We start from the raw sequence: 23874 nt of genomic DNA, 5'->3' as shown, positions 1-23874 counted from the left end.
TCACTATTAACGCTATATAAATCATATCATACTGTGTAACAATAGTTGACAGATAACTCATGTGTAGAGTAAAATGAAAAATGTTTTTGCTTTTTACCTTGATCAAAACATTATTGGTAACTGCATGATACAATTCTACTTCTTAAAATACATTAATATTCAAGTATAGGCCTATTTTGTGATTATTGCAATCTACATTATTATACTAAACACTTTCATCAATCTGAAAAATTAAGTGAGATAGTGTTCATCAAAACTTGTAAAATGTGTCTTTTCATTCTCACAGAAACAGGGCAACAGAAATACTTTGTAATTCATGAATCAAAGAACTGGCTTCAGGCTCAGAGCTACTGCAGAGAACATCACACTGACCTGGTCAGTGGAATCCCACAGATCAGATCAGAAGAATTCAACAAACGGGTTGATGAATTCAATGATTCTACATTGTGGATCGGCCTGTTCAGAGAGATCTGGAGTTGGTCAGATGGGAAGAATTTCTCTTTCAGACACTGGGATCCGGACTCATTTCTAGAAGTAGCCTCAAAGACATGTGCTATGACTAAGCCAAATGGAAAATGGAGCTGCGACAATTGCACAGATCAAAAACCCTTCTACTGCTATGAGGGTGAGTTTTGCAAAAGTCTTTGAAAGTATATTAATATTTTGTGTTTAGTTATATATTCATAAAGGTATGTTGAATTTACCTCAGTGGTGAAAATATTTATTATATACAAAGAATTGCAGATTTGGATTATGTGTTCATTCCTACAATGTATAAAAGATGATTTAACTTCAAATTATAAAACCAGGAAAGACCTGAAAGTTTGATTATCATTTAGTAATCTTTCTCATAACATCTTTTTCATCTGGCTTTTACATCAGGTACCATATCCTTTACTATTTATTTCTGATCAAAATTATGATTGAATGAAAGGTGCTATGTTTATATAGTTGAGAGTTATTTTATTATGATAGCTTGCAATAAGTGGTTACTTTGACTCAAACAAAATATCCATTTCAATGACAGACAAAGTGATCCTGATCAAAGAGAAGAAGACTTGGGATGAGGCCCTGACTTACTGCAGAGAGAACCACCGTGTCCTGGTCTCCATCACTGACAGTCACCAGCAGAGCTGGGTCCAAGAGAGAGCCAAGATGGCCGACACTGAGTTCGTCTGGCTGGGAATGCGCTACACCTGCACTCTGGATCTGTCTTTTTTTTTTTTTTTTTTGCAATCCCAACTGGGCCCCCCAAAAAAAGAATGTTCGTTGTGACAGTGACTTGGCTGTAGCGATGAAGAGAGATGGAAAGTGGTACAAAAAGGCTGACAGTGAAAAGTTTCATTTCATCTGCGCTAAGTAAACCCATTGGTATATTTACTGCAACAAGCTCACTCTTCTCTAATCTGTATCTGCTCTCTGGGTTTATTGAATGGCTCTAGTTCAAATATAGAAATCACAACCTGAAGAGGGGAGAAACTAAATTACTAACAGTAACATGTTTTTGTCTTTGTGAACATCTGAATTACTTTATGATATGTTTTTGTTGTAGTAGTTATTCATAGAGTACATGTATATTTATCCTCTTAAAGTGTGGAACCTGTAATCTTCATTTGAATTGTTGTTGTGTCCTATTATATGTTTATGAGGAAAAGAATATCAAAAAACAAATCTATTATGTTTTGCTTTTCATAAATATTTTACGTTATGGTTGAAATTTGGTTATGGTTATAATATGTATATCACTATTTTTGTCATATTTACTGAGTATTTACTCAAGTTTTAACTGGATGTTTAACTGTGTAAAACTGAATAAACGATCTGACCCAAAAACAAGGTGTGGTTCTTTCGTCCACTCGCTTTAAATAGTCATGTTTTACATTTACCTAAGAGGTGATTATTTGACAGTAAACACATAATGTATGGGTATATAATTGAAAAGGATTTCTCCATACATGTAGCTGTCATTCTTACAAATCAAACTACATAATAAGGACTGTGTTTGAGTTCACTGACAGATTCAGTTCGTGATTTTTTAGAGTGAATATGCAGCTTGTCAAAATGCATGCACCCAAAGTAAACAGGAATGAGTCATAAAAGTGGAAGATGTTTTTGTTGTTGTGGTTATCTTTCAACACTAGAGGACGCAGTTGAACCAGCTCTTCTGTTGGTGCCTGCTGTCGTTGGGATTTGCCCACTATAATAACAGTGATTCAAGAAATAAATGATTCATTGGACAATAACAATATATTAATAACCAACTATGGCATGACATTTTACATTTGTTCGGGTATCCATCATATAATGTGTGTGTGTGTGTGTGTGTGTGTGTGTGTGTGTGTGTGTGTGTGTGTGTGTGTGTGTGTGTGTGTGTGTGTGTGTGTGTGTGTGTGTGTGTGTGTGTGTGTGTGTGTGTGTGTGTGTGTGTGTGTGTGTGTGTGTCATCCAGTTCTTGGTTTGTTGTCTCAGTGATCAACGAGTATTCTGAAACACAAAGGTACAGTACATATAAGTGGAATAAGAAAAACAAGCAAGATATCCATAAACAAAGCACTGTTTACTCCTGGTGTGAGTTTGTGTACCTGTGTGTGCAGTAATTCTAATTCAAGTGTTATCGTATGTGTTAGAATTTCTCTTCCTGTGAACTAATAGACCAAACCTTGCATTAGCATTTGCTCATAATTTTAAACTTTCTTGGGAGAATTCAGACAGTTAGGCTGCTTTTAAGTGCCAAGAGAACACAGGAATGAAGTTGTGAGTTATTTTGATCTTGTTCTCTTTAAGTTAAGTCCAAGGCTTTGTATTATACATGAAATATAGAGCAGGTGAAACATGTATTCAGGCCTCTTTATCAGAATAAGGATATGAAATTTGCCAAATTGTATTAAAAAGGTGGACACTGTGACTGTTGACATGGCAGAGTTGATCAGATAGGAGAGAAATATGGGATAGGTCTGTTTAGGTGTGCTGCAAACCATACACTCATTTGACTTGTAAAGTCAAGTCAAGTAAGAGCAGTCTTTGTTCTTGTTGTGCTGTTTTGATATGTTCATGTAAATATGATGTTATTTTTCCGGGAGCCTTCCTGTGCCACACAGCGACTGCCCCAGTGCCCTGTACATGGGCTGGCTGGATCAGTCCGTAATCCTACTGTATTATGTATATTTATATTTCATATTTTACTTTAAACATGATCTGTGAAGCTAGATAATTACCAGTTAAATAAGTGGTTGTTTTCACTATCTTTCTTGTAGAAATCAGGCAGTAGTTTCAAATCGTTCCATATCAAGTCGTAAATGTTTTTGGTGTCCCACAGTGGCTTACAGTTGGTTTTCTTTGTTTTGAGAAATTCTAATCCCTAAACGTTCTTGTTTATGCACGATTATTGCCATTTACTGATCGTATAGTTGAGTGACATTGTCATAGCTAACATAATAATTATTGTTACTGCCACAAAACCGTGTTTTGGAGCTCCAACAAGCCGTTTAGGACAGAGAGTGAATACACATACTACAGAGAGACGCTGTATGAGAAACCAATGTGAGTTTGGAAAATTGCACAATGTAAATCTATTCTAGTAGACCTCAACAATGGAATTATGATCAGTAGAAATGGCCATGACATGGGACCTTAAACCACCAGATCTCCTTCAAAGTCAAAAGGTCAAAGTCAACTTTATTGTCAATCTTCCAGTTTGTGTGTACAGACAGAGAGATAGAAATACCGCTTCCCACAATCCTGAATACAGAAACAAATATATATAAAAATATGTTTGCAAATATGTATATACCTATATACATGATCAAAGACATATTTATACATATGCACACATTACTACCTAAATAAAAGCACAACAATCAATATACAAAAATAACAGTCACTTCAATATCTGTTATTGAAGTGAGTGTTACAGCCAATGAAGGCGTAGGAGTGGTGTGTCTATGGGAAGAACTTAGGGAGGTTGAAAACCAATCAAGCTGCAGCAGTTTGAGTGAGTTGTAGAGGTTGGATGGTGCTTGCAGGTAGACCAGCCAGGAGGAAGTTCCAGAGTTTTAGTAGTCAAGATGTGAGAGGACAAGGGCCTGGACCAGAACCTGTGTTGCATTCTGGGTCAGTAGGAGACGTATCCTTATGTTGAGTAGGAGCGGAGTAGCAGCCATGTTAGCAGTGAAGGAAAGTTGGTCATTGAATGTCACAGCCAGATTCCTGGCAGTGTGAGTTTGGGAAACAACAGAGGTGCTGGTGTTGATGGAGAGATAATGGATGGGAGAGTCTTTACCTGGAAGGAAGAGCAGTTCTGTCTGGTTGAGCTTCAGGTGTGCAGGCATCCACTGAGAGATGTTAGCCTGACAAGCAGAGATGCGTAAGACCACCTGTGGAAAAAAGGGAAGCAGTTTAGTGTCATCTGTAAAGTTTTAGCAGGAGAAGCCATGAGAGCAAATCTTGGAGCCGAGTGAATTGAAGTACAGATCCTCTCCAAGTTACCCTGTAGGTCTTTGAGGCAGGAGGTATGCAGCGAGGGTGCAGAGCCGGAAACTCACAGTTCTTGGAGGGTGTGAAGGAGAACTGGTGGTTTAATGTCAACGCTGAAAAAGGTTCTGAAGGATGAGGATGGAGGAGAGGGAGGCTGCTCTAGCAGAACACGGTTTGTCCACCAGAGAGCAGCAAAGAATATATTTGTAACTAGAAACAATTATATTCTCATAAACTGTTTGAAAAAAGCAGACGATTATGTATGTTTCTGCCACGTGTTATATAGCTATTAATTACACTTTTACATTTCAATATAGTGTAAAACTGAAACCATGTGCAGTAAAGTTTCCAAAATATTTAATGGGGTTAAATTGAGACTCATGTTTTAATATCTCGTGACATTTCTTTTCTAAAATGTCAGTTTTGAAAGTCATAATGAAATTGTTTGTAAGATGTTTATTCATGCATTGCTGTGACTTTCATAGGCATATCTCACTGACAGCAGGCACATATTTTCAACAGAATATCTGGTTAAAGAGCACCCTCTAGTGTTAAAAGATAAGTAGACGAACAAAAACATCTCCATCAACTTCCAAGTTTATACAATTATAAACCCATAGATTATATATGTGTTTTACTGTCAAAAAGGCACCTTTTAAGTAAATGTAAATATGACTATTTAAAGCCAGTGGATGAAAGAATCACACCATGTTTTTGGGTCAGATCGTTTATTCAGTTTTAGAGTAAGTAATTCAGATGTTCACAGAGACAAAAACATGTTAAATTTAGTGTCGCCCCTTTTTCTCTATTTCTAATCCTCAATTAGTAATCTTTTAGTAATTTAGTTTCTCCCCTCTTCAGGCTGTGATTCCTATATTTGAACTAGAGCCATTCAATAAACCCAGAGAGCAGACACATATTAGAGAAGAGTGAGCTTGTTGCAGTAAATATACCAATGGGTTTACTTAACGCAGATGAAATTAAATGTTTCACTGTCAGCCTTTTTGTACCACTTTCCATCTCTCTTCATGACTCCAGCCATGCCACACTCAGCCATTTCGTCTGGGGCCCAGTTGTGATAGCAGACCAGACGATCACTGACCCAGAACCACAGATCCAGAGTGCAGGTGTAGCGCATTCCCAGCCAGACGAACTCAGTGTCGGCCATCTCTGCTTTCTCTTGGACCCATCTCTGCTGGTGACTGTCAGTGATGGAGACCAGGTCACGGTGGTTCTCTCTGCAGTGATCCAAGGCCTCATCCCAAGTCTTATTCTCTTTGATCAGGATCACTTTGTCTGGCATTGAAATGGATGTTTTTTTAAACTTAGATTCATCTTTTATTGAAAAACAACTCTGAATTTCAATAACACAGCACCATGCAATCATCATTTGTTGTTATAGTAAATAGAAAACTCTAAAAACACAAGTACAAAATATAGAAATAGTATGAAAACAGTTGATAAAGAAAACTAAGGTAACAAATGACGTGGCACCTTTTGTAAAAGCCAGGATAAAAAGATTTGAGGACAAAAACACGACTAAATTATATTCATTACTTTCTGCTCTTTCATGGTTTTATAATTGTCATTCTCCACTAAAGGATATTTAACATGTGTGTATAAATATATAACTAAAAACTAAAATACTTTTAAAGATTTTTTCAAAACTCACCTTCATAGCAGTAGAAGGGTTTTTTAACTGTGCAGGTGTCGGAGCTCCATTTTCCATTGGACGTAGTGATAGCACATGTCTTTGAGGCTACATCTTCAAATGAGTCCTCCCAGTGTCTGAAAGAGAACTTCTTCCCATCTGACCAGCTCCAGGTGTCTCTGAACAGGCCGATCCACAAGTTCTTATCTGGATTTGGCGGTCTTTCAATGTTCAGCTCGCATTCGCCAACCTGAACCTTGAAATCTGTTGAAGTCATCTGTGTGATTCCACTGACCAGGTCAGTGTGATGTTCTCTGCAGTAGCTCTGAGCCTGAAGCCAGTTCTTGGCCGCATTTTTACAGTGGTATGTTTTCTTTGGTTCTGTGTGAAAAAAGAGACACAATTAATTACACATTTTCACAAGTTAATTAGTCTCAATAAATGTGTTTTGCTGCAAAAAACTGGTGGAAAAATGTGAAAAAATTAACACAATTTGAGTTTAAAGTCTATTAAAGTGTTACGTTTAATAATGTTACATTGCATAATGAAAAGTAGGCCTGTACCTGACCACTTCAATGTATTTATAACTAGTAGAATTGTAACATGACATTTACCATTAATGTTATATAAAACTGAAAACCAAACATTTATTTTAAATATATTGTTGTCTAAACCATGTTTCTACCTTATTCAGAAAAATACATGTGATTATATTTTCAATATTGTTACACAGTATGACATGAGGTTAACACATAATATCAAAATTAGATATGTATTCTCACCATTGTAGCAGATGAAGTCAAATTTCTTATTACAAGGGAAATCCTGCCATTTTTGATCTCTTATCACCACACAGTTCTCCTCAGCGTTGATATTCGGCTGACCGTCCATCCATTTTGTCTCAGATTCTTTGAACTCCAGCCCCGGCAGAGACCAGTGCCATGACCTCTCGGTTCTTGGTATGCTGTGCAGTCCAATCCAGGCTTCTTTATTCTTTGAATGTTTAGTCAGTCTCTTCATGTCTCTCATGTTAGACACTGTGGCCAGGTCAGTGTATTTCTCTCTGCAATACTTCTTGGCTTCATCCCAGGACTTTTCCTCTCGAATGAAGTGGTACTCATAGATGTGACATGTGAAGAAGGAACATTGACCTAAAAACAGAGACAATTCTTCAGTGATGGAGCTGACAGTATGACAAGCACCTGATCATTAAATCAAACTCATGAGCACTAAAATCACTCCCACCTCTTACATCATCCCCTTCATCTTAATGGAGCTCTGAGTTCACATATTCCACTTTTTAATGTTAGGAAGAGTGAGCAGTTTCATGACTCCAGATGTGATTTAATAAAAAATCCACTTACCCATCAGAATGAGCACAAACAATCTCCACTGCATCTTTGCTCTGTTAGATGAAACCAACATTGTTAGTGTACAGTGATCATTTACAAATATTATAAATTATGTCAGTTCAATTTAAATTATTTAAAAAACCTAATGGGTCAGTCAAATGACCAGAAACACAGACTGCACCACTCCCTTCAGTGCAGCAGTTTAATGAGGAAGTTAATGTTAAGAAAATGCAAATTCTGAGCAGCACCAGCAGTAACAGGCACACACCACCAGGCTGTCAGGAGGCTGAACTCTCTCCCACCTCTCCCCTCTCTCCCCTCTATCTCACCTCTCCACCCTGCCCCCACTGGACCGGGACTTTAACACCCCCCCCCCCCCGCACACACAGACACAACAAATCCAGCACCAGTCACTTTGACGCTGCTATGGAAATATTTTGCACTCTCATTTGCACTCACACATATTTTGAATTTGACAATAAAGTTGACTTTGACTTGACTTGACCATAACATTTATTTTTAGCACATGAAAATGTCTAATTTCAATGAAACAGTTACAAACTAAACAATAACTGTATAGTGCCACACAACAACACTGACCTTTTATGTTGTTTTTTTTGTCGAGGCTATACGTATTAATATGTTGCTGGTGATATATTTTGTAGATTATTTATTCACATTACAATGTACTCCTACTATCAGAGACATAAATTGAAATTAGCTTAATTAAATTGTGTATTGTTGCTTTTATAAGCCCGATTAAAAGATGTGTCTTAATTATTTTCTTAGTGGTGAACTTACCCGAATGAAAATTACATTGTGTTTATTTGAACTGAGAGTTAGATTGCTGTGTATACACATCGTCTCCAATAAAACATTTAAGATTTACCACTGTTTTTTAAAGCAGGAAAATTGTGTTTTTTTCAGCCCTGAGTAATGTCTACGGAACAGGCTGCATACATCGCCCAAAAAGCTCTAAAAACCTAACATGAACCTGAAAGATAAAACTCATTATAAAGGTCCAGCGTTCTTGGTAAAGTGCCAACTTTTGTAAAAAAAAAAAAAAGTTTTAAATTGAACATTAGATAAAGATTATTATTCAAAATGAAACATTGAGTTTTTAATACAAATAAATAAACATTCCAAGTGATTTCAAGAGAAACACATGATTTAAGGGAATAAATGAGCATACAAGGGTTTTAGATTTCATTACTTCTGATTGAGATGTGATTCATTAAATGTTCCTCCCCTTTGGAAAATATTCTGAAAGAGAATATCTTTCTAAAAAATAAACAAAATATGAAAGTGACTGAACAGAATCACACTTACTTCTCCTGAGTCGTCCTGTCAGCTGCTTCTCTCTCTGTCTCTCTCGATGTGCTGGTGAAGACTCAGATATCCAGGAGGTCACTGCTCTCTTTGAGCCACCTTTGGGCAAACATTTGAATATTCAAATTCAGATGTCAAAGATGTCTATCATGGTGGATATAGGATCCATTGTTGGAAAGAATTTAAATTCAAAAACGGAAAAAAAGTTGAACACACTTCCTTGTTGACTGTCTGACACACGGAAAGAAAGGTACCATTCCAAAATATGCACTAATGATAACTATTGAATGTTTATATTTTTTATATATGTTTTCAGATATTGCTTGTTACCGTATGTCAAACAACTTTAATATAACTGTCTGGCTGTATTCAAGCCCCTCATATTACAAGTTTGTCAATATTATTTTAATTTCAGTCACATAGTTTCTTTATTCTGAAACACAAGTCAAAAACATTATCTCTTTGTTGTCTCTATTCTAATGAGTCTGTCCATCCAGCTATTTCATTCCTGTGAATGCTATATCTCAGGAGAACGTGAGGAATTCATTCAAGTCTTGCACAATCTTTCACTTGGACTCAAGGATGAACCACTTTCTGTCATATTTTTGACCTTTGATTGTGGTCAGAAGAACAAAAGTCTCTGTGACCTCACAAAACCCGATGTTGTGGCCGTAACAATAATTAATTTGTTAACTATAACAGTGTCACTCAACTTTCTGATGGGATAAAATTATGAATCGATGACATTTTGTACAGACATGGATGTAAACTGCTACATGACTGGTTGGCAGAAGCATGCAAGTGCCAGGCGGTAACTCCAGTTTCCATTTCAACGGGAGAACTTTTTAGAGCTCTTAATAGCATACATTTTATTGAACTACGATATTCAAATAAATGTGCAGGCATTTTATACACCAATAACTATTCAATAGTATTATCCTAAAGTATATCAAGATCAGTAAAAAGCAATATTCATTCATATACACGACACTTTTGAGAAAACAATTTCTCAAAACAAAGAGGACCAAGTGTAAGCCACTGTGGGATACCTTAAAAAAAACCTTAAGACTTGATATGGAACGATTGGAAACTATTGCCTGAATTCTAAAAGAAAGATAGTGATAAAAACCACTTATTACGTGGTTTAGTTGAATACTCGATTCTGATTGATCAATTCAGAACACGTGACATGTTGTTAATCCAGTACAGACAGATCGCTGTCAAGGATTTATTGACCGTTGTTCACATCTGCAGAAAGAAGTCCGGTCGATTTAACTGTATACAGTTTGGCCGAAAAGCAAACTGCATGCAGTTCCTTCATGCTGATCAAGATCCCTCCGCTTCGCGTCGGGCTCCTGATCTGCCTGTCGGGTGTTCTTATACCCATAATGACCGGCACGCTGCACATTATCCCTTACATATTTAACTGGTATTTATCTAGCTACACAGATCACGTTTCAAGTAAAATATGAAATATAAATATACATAATACAGTAGGGATTACAGACTGATCCAGCTAGGCCATGTACAGAATACTGGGGCAGTCGCTGTGTGGCACAGGAAGGCCCCCGAAAAAATAACATCACATTTACATGAACATATCAAAACAGCACAACAAGAACAAAGACTGCTCTTACTAGACTTGACTTTACAAGTCAAATGAGTGCACGCTATGGTTTGCAGCACACCTGAACAGACCTATCCCATATTTCTCTCCTATCTGAATAACTCTGCCATGTTAACAGTCACAGTGTCCACCTTTTTAATACAATTTGGCATCACTGTTTTCATGTCCTTATTCTGATAAAGAGGCCTGAATACATGTTTTACCTGCTGTATATTTCATGTATAATACAAAGCCTTTGAGTTAAATTAAAGAGAACAAGATCAAAATATCTCAGTCCTGTGTTCTCCTAACACTTAAAAGCAGCCCAACTGTTAAATTGATATTCATGAAAAGTTGAACTTTGAGAATGGGCTAATGCCAGGTTTGGTCCACTAGTTCAAATAAAAGGAAATCCAAATGCTTCAGCACACGATAACACTTGAATTAGAATTACCACACACACTTGCACAGATGTTGGAAGATATAAATACATGTGTTCTCATCATGGGCAAATCCCAACGACAGCAGGCACCAACAGAAGAGCTGGTTCAAGTGCGTCCTCTAGTGTTGAAAGATAACCGCCTCAACAAAAACATCTTCCACTTCTATGACTCATTCCTGTTTACTTAGGGTGCATTTTGACAAGCTGCATATTCACTCTAAAAAATCAAGAATTAAAGGTGGGGTAGGTAAGTTTGAGAAACCGGCTCGAGATACACTTTTTGTTATATTCCATGGAATGCTCTTAACATCCCGATAGCAATGAATATCTTAAGTGCTTTGACAAAAAATCCATAAAAAAATGTCATCTGTGGAAGCCGTAGTACTGTAAAAAGCACGACCAATCATTTTAGCCGGCCCGGCTAAAATAACTGGATGGCCTACCTGCCTGTCAGCCTTCCATCTGTGCACAAACTTATCTCGTGCCCTCATTGGTCATGTGCGCGTACGTGTGTGTTGGAGGAGGGGCTCTTTAAGGAAGTGGCAGATTTTCTCCGGTTGTGTATTTTCAAATTCTAGCGATCTCGAGCCGGTTTCTCAAACTTACCTAACCTACCTTTAAGTCTGTCAGTGAACTCAAAATCAGTCCTCATTATGTAGTTCGATTTGTAAGGATGACAGCTAAGGAGAAATTATTTTCAATTACATACCCATACATTATATATGTATTTACAGTCAAATAAGCACCTCTTAGGTAAATGTAAAACATGACTATTTAAAGCCAGTGGACGAAAGAACCACACCTTGTTTTTGGGTCAGATCGTTTATTCAGCTTTAGACAGTTAAACATCCAGTTAAAACTCCATTAAGGTAAATATGACAAAAATAGTGATACACATATTATAACTATCACCACATTTCAACCAAAACGTAAAATATTTTATGAAAAGCAAAACATTATAGATTTGTCTTTTTATATATTTTTTCTCATAAACATATAATAGGACACAACAACAATTCAAATGAAGATTATAGGTTCCACACTTTAAGAGGATAAATATACATGCATTATATCAATAACTACTACAACAAAAACATATCAAGTAATTCAGATGTTCACAGAGACAAAAACATGTTAAATTTAGTGTCGCCCCTTTTTCTCAATTTCTAATCCTCAGTTAGTAATCTGTTAGTAATTTAGTTTCTCCCCTCTTCAGGTTGTGATTTCAATATTTGAACTAGAGCCATTCAATAAACCCAGAGAGCAGACACATATTAGAGAAGAGTGAGCTTGTTGCAGTAAATATACCAATGGGTTTACTTAACGCAGATGAAATTAAACGTTTCACTGTCAGCCTTTTTGTACCACTCTCCATCTCTCTTCATGACTCCAGCCATGCCACACTCAGCCATTTCGTCTGGGGCCCAGTTGTGATAGCAGACCAGACGATCACTGACCCAGAACCACAGATCCAGAGTGCAGGTGAAGCGCATTCCCAGCCAGACGAACTCAGTGTCGGCCATCTTGGCTGTCTCTTGGACCCATCTCTGCTGGTGACTGTCAGTGATGGAGACCAGGTCATCGTGGTTCTCTCTGCAGTGATCCAAGGCCTCATCCCAAGTCTTATTCTCTTTGATCAGGATCACTTTGTCTGTAATTGAAATGGATGTTTTTTTAAACTTAGATTAATCCTTTATTGAAAAACAACTCTGAATTTCAATAACATAGCACCATGCAATCATCATTTGTTGTTATAGCAAATAGAAATCTCTAAAAACACAAGTGCAATATATAGAAATAGTATGAAAACAATTGATAAAGAAAACGAAGGTAACAAATGACGTGGCACCTTTTGTAAAAGCCAGGATAAAAAGATTTGAGGACAAAAACACGACTAAATGATATTCATTACTTTCTGCTCTTTCATGGTTTTATAATTGTCATTCTCCACTAAAGGATATTTAACATGTGTGTACAAATATATAACTAAAAACTAAAATACTTTAAAAGATTTTTTCAAAACTCACCCTCATAGCAGTAGAAGGGTTTTTTAACTGTGCAGGTGTCGGAGCTCCATTTTCCATTTGGCTTAGTCATAGCACATTTTTTTGAGGCTACATCTTCAAATGAGTCCTCCCAGTGTCTGAAAGAGAAATTCTTCCCATCTGACCAACCCCAGATCTCTCTGAACAGGCCGATCCACAAGTTCTTATTTGGATTTGACGGTCCTTTGATTTTTCCCTTGCATTCGTCAACCTGATCCTTGAATTCTGTTGAATTGATCTGTGTGATTCCACTGACCAGGTCAGTGTGATGTTTTCTGCAGTAGCTCTGAGCCTGAAGCCAGTTCTTGGCCGCATTTTTACAGTGGTATGTTTTCTTTGGTTCTGTGTGAAAAAAGAGACACAATTAATTACACATTTTCACAAGTTAATTAGTCTCAATAAGTGTGTTCTCCTACAGAAAGATTGGTGGACAGATGTGAAAAGATTAACACAATTTGAGGTTAAAGTCTATTAAAGTGTTACGTTTAATAATGTTACATTGCATAATGAAAAGTAGGCCTGTACCTGACCACTTCAATGTATTTATAACTAGTAGAATTGTATCATGACATTTACCATTAATGTTATATAAAACTGAAAAGCAAACATTTATTTTAAATATATTGTTGTCTTAACCATGTTTCTACCTTATTCAGAAAAATACATGTGATTATATTTTCAATATTGTTACACAGTATGACATGAGGTTAACACATAATATCAAAATTAGATATGTATTCTCACCATTGTAGCAGATGAACTCAAATTTAACATTACAAGTGTAATCCTGCCATTTTTGATCTCTTATCACCACACAGTTCTCCTCAGCGTTGATATTCGGCTGACCGTCCATCCATTCTGTCTCAGATTCTTTGAACTCCAGCCCCGGCAGAGACCAGTGCCACGACCTCTCGGTTCTTGGTATGCTGTGCAGTCCAATCCAGGCTTCTGTAGTCTTTGAAGGTTTAGTCAGTCTCTTCATGTCTCTCATGTCAGACACTGTGGCCAGGTCAGTGTATTTCTCTCTGCAATACTTCTTGGCTTCATCCCAGGACTTTTCGTCTTGAATGAAGTGGTACTCATAGAGGTGACATGTGAAGAAGGAACACTGACCTAAAAACAGAGACAATTCTGCAGTGATGGAGTTGCCAGTATGACAAGCACCTGATCATTAAATCAAACTCATCAGTACTAAAATCACCCCCACCTCTTACATCATCCCCTTCATCTTAATGGAGCTCTGAGTTGATTTATTTAACTTTTTAATGTTAGGAAGAGTGAGCAGTTTCATGACTCCAGATGTGATTTTAATTTAAAATCCACTTACCCATCAGAATGAACACAAACAGACTCCACTGCATCTTTGCTCTGTTATATGAAAAAATGCAAATGTTGAGCATCAACAGCACGAACAGGCTCACATTGTGAAATGTCTTTTTTTTAGCACATGAAAATATCTCATTTGAATAAAACACAAATAATGTGATGCATCAAACTTCAACAGTAACAATAACACCTCAACAATAGAGTGCAATACAATGATGACATTTTGTCTTTGTGTGGAGTTTATAATATTTATATTTTGCTGGTTTGATAATAATCTTTTATTATTTTGTTTATTCACCTTTCAATATTCTGCTACTTTTAAAGACCTATGTTTCAGGAGTGGGTTAGACTGTATGGGCTATTTAACCAGAATGCAAAATAAAACATTAAGAATAATGGATAATTGCATTTCCCATTGTTTCTTTTATAAGCACAACTTTAGAGTTTGCATTATTTTCTTTGTCTAACGGGTGAACTATCCCTATTAAAAAATATATGTTGTTGTCATTTCACTGAGAATCAGATGGCTGTGTTCAAACATAGCAATACAAATGTAAGATTAACCATTCAGGTTATTTTATTAAACATGAAAATAGTGGGATTTTGTCTGCAGAACATCACTTTTTACAAAGTACCTGATATCATGGTTAGTCTGACAAATAAATAAGACTAATTCCCATCTGATAACTAAAATATGTGAAATATATGTTGAGGAAAATATTGCACTCTGCACACACAATAAACATGAAAATGACTGAACAGAATCACACTTACTTCTCCTGAGTCGTCCTGTCAGCTGCTTCTCTCTCCGTCTCTCTCGATGTGCTGGTGAAGACTCAGATATCGATGAGGTCGCTGCTCTCTTTGAGCCACCTTTGGGCAAACATTTGAATATTCAAATCCAACGCCAAGATTTCTATCATGGTTGAGACAGGATCCATTGTTGCTAAGAATATCCTTTACATGATGTAACAGAAAACACACACTTCCCTGCTGACTTTCTAACAAATGAGAGAAAGTTGTCCGGCCAAAATATCTACTAATAATATTAATTATATCTATATATTAATTATAAAGTCTAGATTTCGAATTGTTTCAGAGGACTTTATCTGAAACGATTAGTTAATACTGCCAAGTTCTACAAGATAGATAGTGATAACAAACATTGAATTAACAGTTTATATAGCAACAAGAGAAAGGGTTTCTAGTAAAATGTTAAAAATATACACATAACATGGGAGGGATTTTGGACACATTCTCTGTGCACACGTTTTACTGAATTTTCTGAAACCTTCACATGGTCAGTTTCAATTTTTGTATCTATACATAAACAAAAGGCCGATAAGTATTATAGTACTGTAAGTGCTGAAAACCCTTGTCCTGATGTCAGCAGGGAGCTCGTTGCACCAATTTTGGAGTGAGGATAGCAAACAGGCGTGTTTCTGTAGACGGGTACCTAGGTCCCACTCACACTGGGGAAGGAGCGAGCGGATTGGTCGATGCAAAGTGAAGCGTACGTGCAGGAGTGTTTGGTTTTAAACATGTCTTGTGTGTAGGCATAGGCACTTCTAGGGGGGGCAAACAGGGTCCTGTGACGCGGAGCTTGGACCCCTGTGGCCCGACTCCAAAAGAATACATATGATAATGCAATTAATGTAAAATACTAAGTTACTGTGCTTTTTTTCAGTAATATAATTTAATAAGTAAGTTACTGGAACAAATGTTGTAACAAATCCCAACAAATATTAAGAAATACAATAAAAACTAAGTTTTTCATAAATGATGTACTTATTTTATTCTTCTGTATCTTGGGCCAAAGTAACTAACAATATAAAATAAAATAGTAACAAATTAATTGACACAAACTCTGTTACTACTGTATATCAAACACCAATAATGGTATTTTAAGTTTTTTCATGGGCCATGACATTAGGCATAGGCGGTTTTAGGGGGGCCAACAGGGGCCAGTGCCCCTGTGACACGGAGCTTGGTGTGATGGAAACTTCTGAAGCAATGGAGACACATTAGTTATCTGTCAACTATTGTTACACAGTATGATATCATCAATATAGCGTTAATAGTGACATATACTCACCATTGTAGCAGATACATTTAAGTCTACCAGAACAATGGTAATCGCTACATATTTTTTTAGTCTGCAATTACCACACAGTTCTCAGGATCGTCACCTGCATTGTTCGGCTCAGTTGTATGTCATTTTGGCTTACATTCTGTATGATTGTGTTTTTTGTGGAAATTGTTAGCCTGTCACTAACAATTAGGGGCCGGTGTAAGAGCCATTTTGTGACATGTTTGGAAAAATATGATCCCGTTTCATTGAGATATGACCATGATGGTAATGAATGTGTTGATGTTAGTGCTGTCAATTGATTAAAAAAGCAAGAAAAATATTTTATTTAATGTTTGTCTTTTGCCCACAGGACATACAAAAATAAGAGTTCACTTGTTGTTTTATTACAATTTGAACATATGAATCTAAGGACAGTTAGGTTGTTAGAAAAATGTTTTGCTGCTCTCCGGTGGATAAACATTGTACTTATCTGAATCACTAATACATCCCAATCACATATTTCTGATCACATTCAAAAGTTTGGAATCATCTGCCACTAAAGCTTTATTTGGGCAGTAATACATTGCTTAGACCATTATGTCTATATGTTTGATTGGTCCTTTATGCTTTCAGGTCGTAGAAGGTTGAGAGGTTAGCAAAAAAGGTTATTTTTTGAACACGGAGAACAAAACTCTGTACAATCATTCAATCAGAATGGCTTGGTAAAGAGGGAAAGTACAACAGTTATATAACGTATTTAAAATCAGAAGTCTTTGGTCGAAGAAACTGGAAGCTAGGAATTCAAATGTGTGCAGATTTGAAAAGGAACAGATTCTTGTGTCAATGTCGAGTGAAAAATAACAATCTATGATAATTAAATTAATGTAAAATACTAAGTACTTTTTTTCAGTAATGTAATTTAATAAGTAAGTTACTGAAACAAATGTTGTGACTAAAACAAATCCCAACAAGTATCAAGAAATGAAATAAAAACTAAGTGTGGCTGCATAAATAATGTATTTATTATCCCAAACTTATTTTATTCTTCTGTATCTTGGGCCAAATGTAAACAATAAAATAAAAATGATAACAAAGTCATTGACACAAACTCTGTTACTTATTCAAACACTGATAATGGTATTTATGCTTTATTATGCGCTATGACTTTAAACAAAAACATTTCAAATCTCCTTCTTCCTGCATTAAATGCCTCTCATTGAATGATTGGCCCCATCACGGCCCCTCCTAGTAAAATTAGTCTAGAACCACCACTGCAACCACTTCTATTCCGACTGCCTCCATTTATTGGTTGTTGTATGTTATTGTCTCCGTTGTCCCCTAAGTAACACCTCGGGGACGTAAGACTAAACGGTGTTTGAATGTGTGTGATTATTAATTTCTGCCTCTGTATGAATAGGTGACAACGGGTGAATGCTGACTTGTTTATGTAAAACGCTTTGAGGGCTCATAAAACACTGCAAAAACACTGTATGAAATGCAGTCTATTTAACAGGCGTGCTGCTCCAGGGTCACTTACATTATTCTTTTTTATTTTTCTTATTTAATTAACAGAGGCATTTTTCTCAGAATATAAACCTCATATCTTTACATAAAGTATAGGTAAGTAAAAAAATCAAAACAAAAAAAATACAACTGAATAAATCATAAATAAATATGTAAAAAGAAGAGTAAAATGAAGCTGATTACAAAGCAATGACTCGGTTCATATTTCGCCATGTGTCGAAACAAACACACTCTGGACTGTAAAACAAATAAAAAAAGATAGGATATTTAATTAGTTCAAAATGTATTCTCCCTGTTGTTAAACACCGTCGGGACATCAGCTTAATATGAATTGTATTTCAGTAGTTATTTCCAAACTTTTCATCAGTGTAGCTTTCGGCATTTTTTAAACCATGTTTGTTGGACATTCAGCTTTCCGTGTCCCATCTCTGTTTTTTTTCCATTACATTACTGTATGTAAATGTCCTGTCATAACTGATATGCAGTGGCGGCCGGTCCATAGGGGCGCTAGGGGCGCCGCCCCACCTCTTCCCATATTGATAAAAATAAATAATAATTAAAATTAAAATAAAAAAAAAAAAATATGTTTAAAAAAATATATATGTTTTTATTTTTATTTTTAATGAACAAGGTAAATATTATATAATTGGTATCAGTAAAATGTATAATCTACAATAAAATCTCGTTTAAAATTGTGTTACGATGTCTAAAGTTACTGATAAGTCACATGTTTCCTGCCTGGCCTTGCCCATGCACCTTCTCTCGTCTGGGCGCTAAGAGAGGAGCCTTCAACCAGTGCAGCAGCAGCCACCAGCAGCTGACTGTTGCTATCTGTAACGTGTAAACTATGCCGCGAAAATATAATTTCAGCCAATTAGCGTCGTCAAAGATGACGGTCACCGGGCGCCAATGTCAGCGCCCAGTGCAGTCTGTGAGTAGTTTGGACAGTGACTCGTATCCGGTTGACGCAGTAGTTGATGAGGATGGCTTCGTGTGCAGGTGGAGTCTCCGGACCTCGGTCCGCGCCTAATTCTGTTCAAGAGCTAATCTCCAATCCTTTCGAAAGGAGAAGTTTGGCAGATAAATTGTTGCTTAAAGACCTTGCACCGGACCAACCCGATTTGAATATATCGCAGCAATCTCGTGAAAAAGACAACATTTATACACGAGGCTTCACAAGTAGCTGGTACACAAGAAAGGCTTGGCTAGCTGGATGCAAACAGGTAAATGCTGTCTTTTGTTTCCCATGCTTGGATATCACTTTATATGTAGAGAGGAGGTTTCCCATGGTTGTTAGAAGTTTATTAATAAGTGGGCATTTATCACAGAAGTGATTGTTCTGTCTCCACGTTTGTTGCATTGTCTGTGATGTATTTTCCAACGGTTATAGCTCCTGTTCTGTCCCAGCAACACTACACGGTTTGCAGCTCCACCACATTTTTGGTTTATCTTCGGTGTCGCTTAAAATCTGCTTCCCATCGGACTAAAACCTCCACGTAATCTGAAGACAGATACTTGAAGTTATTTAAACCTTTTGCAAACTTTATGTTCTTTCTTGCTCTAGCCTTGCCAGATACATTGTACATAACACATATATTATCATTATGCTAACTGGTTGTTCGTGTTAGACGATGTAGCTTTTTCATTTCTGAGTTATTGATATATGTAAATAAGCCTGTTTGTAAATAATCCTCAGAGAAACAAAGAAAAAACACAATTTATGACATTTTGTGCTGTGGTTATTTTTTTTAAATTGCATTTATTCACAGTTCAGTTTGAAATGCTGTAGTGACTTGTATTGAACCACTTAAATATTTATAATTAATGCTACTGAAAAGATGCTATTAATTTTATATCTCACATGCAGTTCACTGTAAAGCTACTTGGTGAAGGTGTTGGTTCATAAAACATGAACAGTTTTAAGAAAGAAAAAAACAGACCAGTTCTGAGAACACAAATTCCTGGTAAAGTAGTAGATGTTCAGGTTGATAAATAATATTTTCCACACTGAAGATTATGGAGGTATTGATCAGTCTTCTCATATTTTTAAGCCTCGATTTCTCCTTTCCCCCCCCTCTAACATCACCAGAAGTCATCATTTAAGGGGTCATTTCTCGAAAAAAAAATTCGGGGGGAAACCCCCCGGGTAGGTCACTTGCGGTACGTCAAGAGCCCCACCAAAAAAAAAGACCACCGGCCGCCACTGCTGATATGTACTTCTGCTTTGGATCAATGTTCGCAACAGAGATCTTAATATTTTCTGTTGTAATATTCAAATGCTGGCAGTAAATTAGCGACATATTAAACGTCTATTGGGAGAAGTCTAAACCAGTACGAGGCAGAGAGTGAAGCGAGGAGAGAAGAAACCAGCGTAAGTTTAACCTCTGTTATGTCTCTGATTTTGATAGAGTTTATTGGTTCTCTTATTAGAGATATTTATTGTACGTTACATGCGTTTAACATTTTAAAAGGAGTACACATTATATTGTGAATGTATCTTTTTTCCTTCAGTATTTCTAATTTCTAGTATACTTTCTTATTATTGAATTCTCTACAACTTTCATGAAGGGTGTACACAGTTACAGAAACTCTTTATAATAAATGTTTAGGTTGCCATACCCTTGTGTGGCAGGAATTGACTGATTCACACTTGCGTATTGTAACTGGTTCCTCTCATTTCATATATCGCATGTGCATGATTATAATCATAGCCGCAAACACCAGAACATCTGCTTTTATATAGATTATCTACATTTTCGTATTCGACAGTTTTTCTTTATGTGTATTTTACAAGTAACTTACATGTGGTTTGCATATTTCTTATCATCCCCTTCCTTATTAGACAACACTTTCCAAAGGAGTGTTTTTTATAACCTGGAAGAATTGTGTCATATCAGTTTCATCTAACAGAGCAAAGATGCAGTGGAGTCTTTTTGTGCTCATTCTGATGGGTAAGTGGATCATCTGCTTACATTTTTCGTTCTAAAATCAATACCTTTCAATCTACATTTAAAGCCCTCATTTGAAATAAGATTTCTAATATATATATATATATATATATATATATATATGTTTTTATTTGTTTCCCTCTGTTTTTAGGTCAGTCTTTCATCTTCACATGTCACCTCTATGAGTACCACTTCATTCAAAAGGAAATGTCCTGGGATGATGCCCAGAGTTATTGCAGAAAGAATTACACTGACCTGGCCACAGTGTCTGACATGAGAGACGTGGAGAGACTGCGCAACTCTTCACAGACTACAGGCGCCTGGATTGGACTGCAAACAAAAACAGAAGGCAACAAACCATGGCGCTGGTCTCTGCCAGGGGTGGAGTACAAAGAATCTGAGGCACTATTGGAAAATGAAGAGCCAAACGATCCTGAGAACTGTGTTAAGATGGATGAGAATGATGAGAATGATTATCGCAAATGGGATGATGAATCTTGCACTGATAAGAATAAATTCATCTGCTACAATGGTGAGAATATGTGGCTAATAATGGTGCTACTGTATGTGTAAACAGCAAATCATGCTGTCTAGTGGACACACACCTCTTCTTTATACAGTCAACTATAAACAACGTTTGCTCTATAATTTAAAACATGTATATGATATACTATTTATATGCATATATTGTACACATTGCCCATGTAAGTAACTGTATATATTTCTGGTAAGTATTATTGTTTTCTTAGTCTTACTTAATTGCTAGTTTGCTTTTTTATTGCCTATTTATTGTTCAAATTATATTGTAATTGAAGTCTTTAAAAAAAAATGTCTGCATGGGTAGCCTGGAGAGTGGTACAGCTACATTGTGCAATCCTATATTGTAAGATACAATTGAAGAAAAAAGGAAATAATACATTTTTGTAATTGACAACTTAAATGTTAATGTTTAAAAACAAAACAAAACGATGAAGGGTAGCATGGGATTTGTACCTTTGTAATTCAACACAAACTTTCATTGTAAAACATCAGAGGAATTATGCAAATATTACTGATAATAGTTTCACCTGTTTTAAGTAATAAAATATGACGACGAGGAGATCCTAAGAATGTGTAACGCTTAACTGTGTCTGTTTATTCACACAGAAACAGGGAAACAGAAATACTTTGTAATTGATAAACCTGAACTGAACTGGCTTCAGGCTCAGAGTTACTGCAGAGAACATCACACTGACCTGGTCAGTGGAATCACACAGATCAATTCAACAGAATTCAAGAACATTACCAAACAATTCAACAACCAAGATCTGTGGATCGGCCTGTTCAGAGAGGTCTGGAGTTGGTCAGATGGGAAGAATTTCTCTTTCAGACACTGGGAGGAGACATTTGAAGATGAAGGAAACATGGACTCATTGGATGATGTAGCCTCAAAGACATGTGCTATGACTACGCCAAATGGAAAATGGAGCTCCGACATCTGCACAAATCAAAAACCCTTCTACTGCTATGACGGTGAGTTTTGCACAAGTCTATCCCACAATATTACCGTAAATACTTGTTTATGCATGCATGTTGAATTTGATTCTGTGTTGAATGTGATTGACTTTGATTGATTGATTGATTGATATTTCTTCATAACATTACACTTATGGAAACTGTCTCTGCTCTGTCATTAAGGAATACATTTAAAAAAGGTTGACCAAAATATTATGAGAACTGAAATATCGATTCGTCATGTCACAGATATCTGTTCACACAATTTAAATGTTGTTATAGCAGGCTAAGTGTTTCATTTAATTCTTCATTTAGGTTTTTTAATCATGTTAATGTTGGAGTTATGACATTGCTAGCTTTAAGATAAAATGTCACTTAATCTGCTTCAGACATTCTTAAAGATATTTAACATGAGCACCAAAGGTACAAGCAATGATTGGGATATCGAGCAAAGGGATCTAAATAATTGAATAAACACCAACAAAGCCCCCTATGTTTACTTGCATTTCTTCAATTAATGACAGACAAAGTGATCCTGATCAAAGAGAATAAGACTTGGGATGACGCCTTGGATTACTGCAGAGAGAACCACCGTGACCTGGTCTCTATCACTGACAGTCACCAGCAGAGATGGGTCCAAGAGGGAGCCAAGATGGCCGACACTGAGTTCGTCTGGCTGGGAATGCGCTACACCTGCACTCTGGATCTGTGGTTCTGGGTCAGTAATCGTCTGGTCTGCTATCACAACTGGGCCCAAGAAGACAAGATTGAGGGTTGTGACAGGGCTACAGCCATGAAGAGAGATGGAAAGTGGTATGAAAGGAAAGAAGGGAACTTTCTTAATTTTATCTGCGCCTTATAGTACATTTTTAAACCCACCGGTGTATTTATATAAGCTTACTCTACACTGACTGTTCTCTGGGGTTTTTTAATGGCACAATGACATGTCAATAAATCACAACCTGAAGATGGTAGAACATCATTTATGAAGGTATCACTTAATGCAGATTAGTCATTGAGAAATTCCGGGGACATCATTTAGTTTCAGTTCCGTCCTTTATAATAGCCAGGGAGAGATAACTACAGACAGCCTTGGTGCTCATTGTTTATTCAATATAGAATATTGTACTATTTTTCTTTTAAAGTGTGGGATTTGTATGCATTTCTTAAGGTATTTGTTGTATCCCATTGGTAGAGTTCAAGAAACAATTAGCCTATTCTGCTTTGCTATAATAAACATTTCATATACTCACTTTATCACATGTTTTTAATTTCCAAGATGTAATTCAAATTGGGTAATAATGGTTGAAATATGTATAATCATGATTATAATTTTTTTTTAATTATGTAAACAATAGATTTTTTTTCTGACATTGAATAAACTGTTAACCATGGATTGGGCTTGTGGTTCTTGCAATGTATGCCCTGGCACACACACAATACACACACACTTCAGATTTCAAGATAGGATTTAAAAAGTAATTCATACTATTCCATGAATTCTTACAATACAGCAGTTCTCATCCTATTTTTATTTATTTTATTTTTATGGAAAACCCAAACACAAGGTGTGTTTTTCCCCCTTTCTTTTATTTTAGGAATAGACATTTTTG

At 36.4% G+C, this 23874-nt stretch overlaps 3 protein-coding genes across 3 annotated transcripts; 1 reads left to right on the top strand and 2 right to left on the bottom strand.

The window, feature by feature from the left end:
• The first annotated feature begins 256 nt into the window (after nucleotides 1–256).
• On the top strand, nucleotides 257–23282 carry LOC117498036 (lithostathine-1-beta-like). Its single transcript, XM_034150079.1, has 2 exons — nucleotides 257–625; nucleotides 22786–23282. The coding sequence occupies exons 1-2, from the start codon at nucleotides 265–267 to the stop codon at nucleotides 23121–23123; spliced, it is 699 nt and encodes a 232-aa protein (XP_034005970.1). The 5' UTR covers nucleotides 257–264; the 3' UTR covers nucleotides 23124–23282.
• Nucleotides 5185–8873, bottom strand: LOC117498034 (macrophage mannose receptor 1-like). The gene is made up of 5 exons (XM_034150077.1): nucleotides 8806–8873; nucleotides 7489–7529; nucleotides 6907–7275; nucleotides 6146–6505; nucleotides 5185–5769 (listed from the first exon to the last, which is right to left on the bottom strand). Exons 2-5 carry the CDS (start codon nucleotides 7520–7522, stop codon nucleotides 5435–5437), a joined length of 1098 nt encoding a protein of 365 aa, XP_034005968.1. The 5' UTR covers nucleotides 7523–7529; nucleotides 8806–8873; the 3' UTR covers nucleotides 5185–5434.
• On the bottom strand, nucleotides 11670–15082 carry LOC117498035 (C-type mannose receptor 2-like). Its single transcript, XM_034150078.1, has 5 exons — nucleotides 14999–15082; nucleotides 14226–14266; nucleotides 13643–14011; nucleotides 12881–13240; nucleotides 11670–12504 (listed from the first exon to the last, which is right to left on the bottom strand). Exons 2-5 carry the CDS (start codon nucleotides 14257–14259, stop codon nucleotides 12170–12172), a joined length of 1098 nt encoding a protein of 365 aa, XP_034005969.1. The 5' UTR covers nucleotides 14260–14266; nucleotides 14999–15082; the 3' UTR covers nucleotides 11670–12169.
• Nucleotides 23283–23874: the final 592 nt, after the last annotated feature.

This window comes from Trematomus bernacchii, unplaced genomic scaffold, assembly GCF_902827165.1.
Source record: "Trematomus bernacchii unplaced genomic scaffold, fTreBer1.1, whole genome shotgun sequence".
NCBI lineage: Eukaryota > Metazoa > Chordata > Actinopteri > Perciformes > Nototheniidae > Trematomus > Trematomus bernacchii.
Note: the sequence above shows the minus strand (reverse complement) of the source record. Positions and strands in the feature narration are given on the sequence as shown.

Excerpts from the sequence above, each read along its gene's own strand:
- LOC117498035 (XM_034150078.1), bottom strand. The coding sequence starts at position 14,259 with ATGCAGTGGAGTCTGTTTGTGTTCATTCTGATGG. Across the intron at positions 14,012-14,225 it reads GTTTGTGTTCATTCTGATGG|GTCAGTGTTCCTTCTTCACA; the intron begins GTAAGTGGATTT and ends CTCTGTTTTTAG. Across the intron at positions 12,505-12,880 it reads ACCCTTCTACTGCTATGAGG|ACAAAGTGATCCTGATCAAA; the intron begins GTGAGTTTTGAA and ends TTTCAATTACAG.
- LOC117498036 (XM_034150079.1), top strand. The coding sequence starts at position 265 with ATGTGTCTTTTCATTCTCACAGAAACAGGGCAACAGAAATACTTTGTA. Across the intron at positions 626-22,785 it reads ACCCTTCTACTGCTATGAGG|ACAAAGTGATCCTGATCAAA; the intron begins GTGAGTTTTGCA and ends AATTAATGACAG.
- LOC117498034 (XM_034150077.1), bottom strand. The coding sequence starts at position 7,522 with ATGCAGTGGAGATTGTTTGTGCTCATTCTGATGG. Across the intron at positions 7,276-7,488 it reads GTTTGTGCTCATTCTGATGG|GTCAATGTTCCTTCTTCACA; the intron begins GTAAGTGGATTT and ends CTCTGTTTTTAG. Across the intron at positions 6,506-6,906 it reads TGACTTCATCTGCTACAATG|AACCAAAGAAAACATACCAC; the intron begins GTGAGAATACAT and ends TTTTTCACACAG.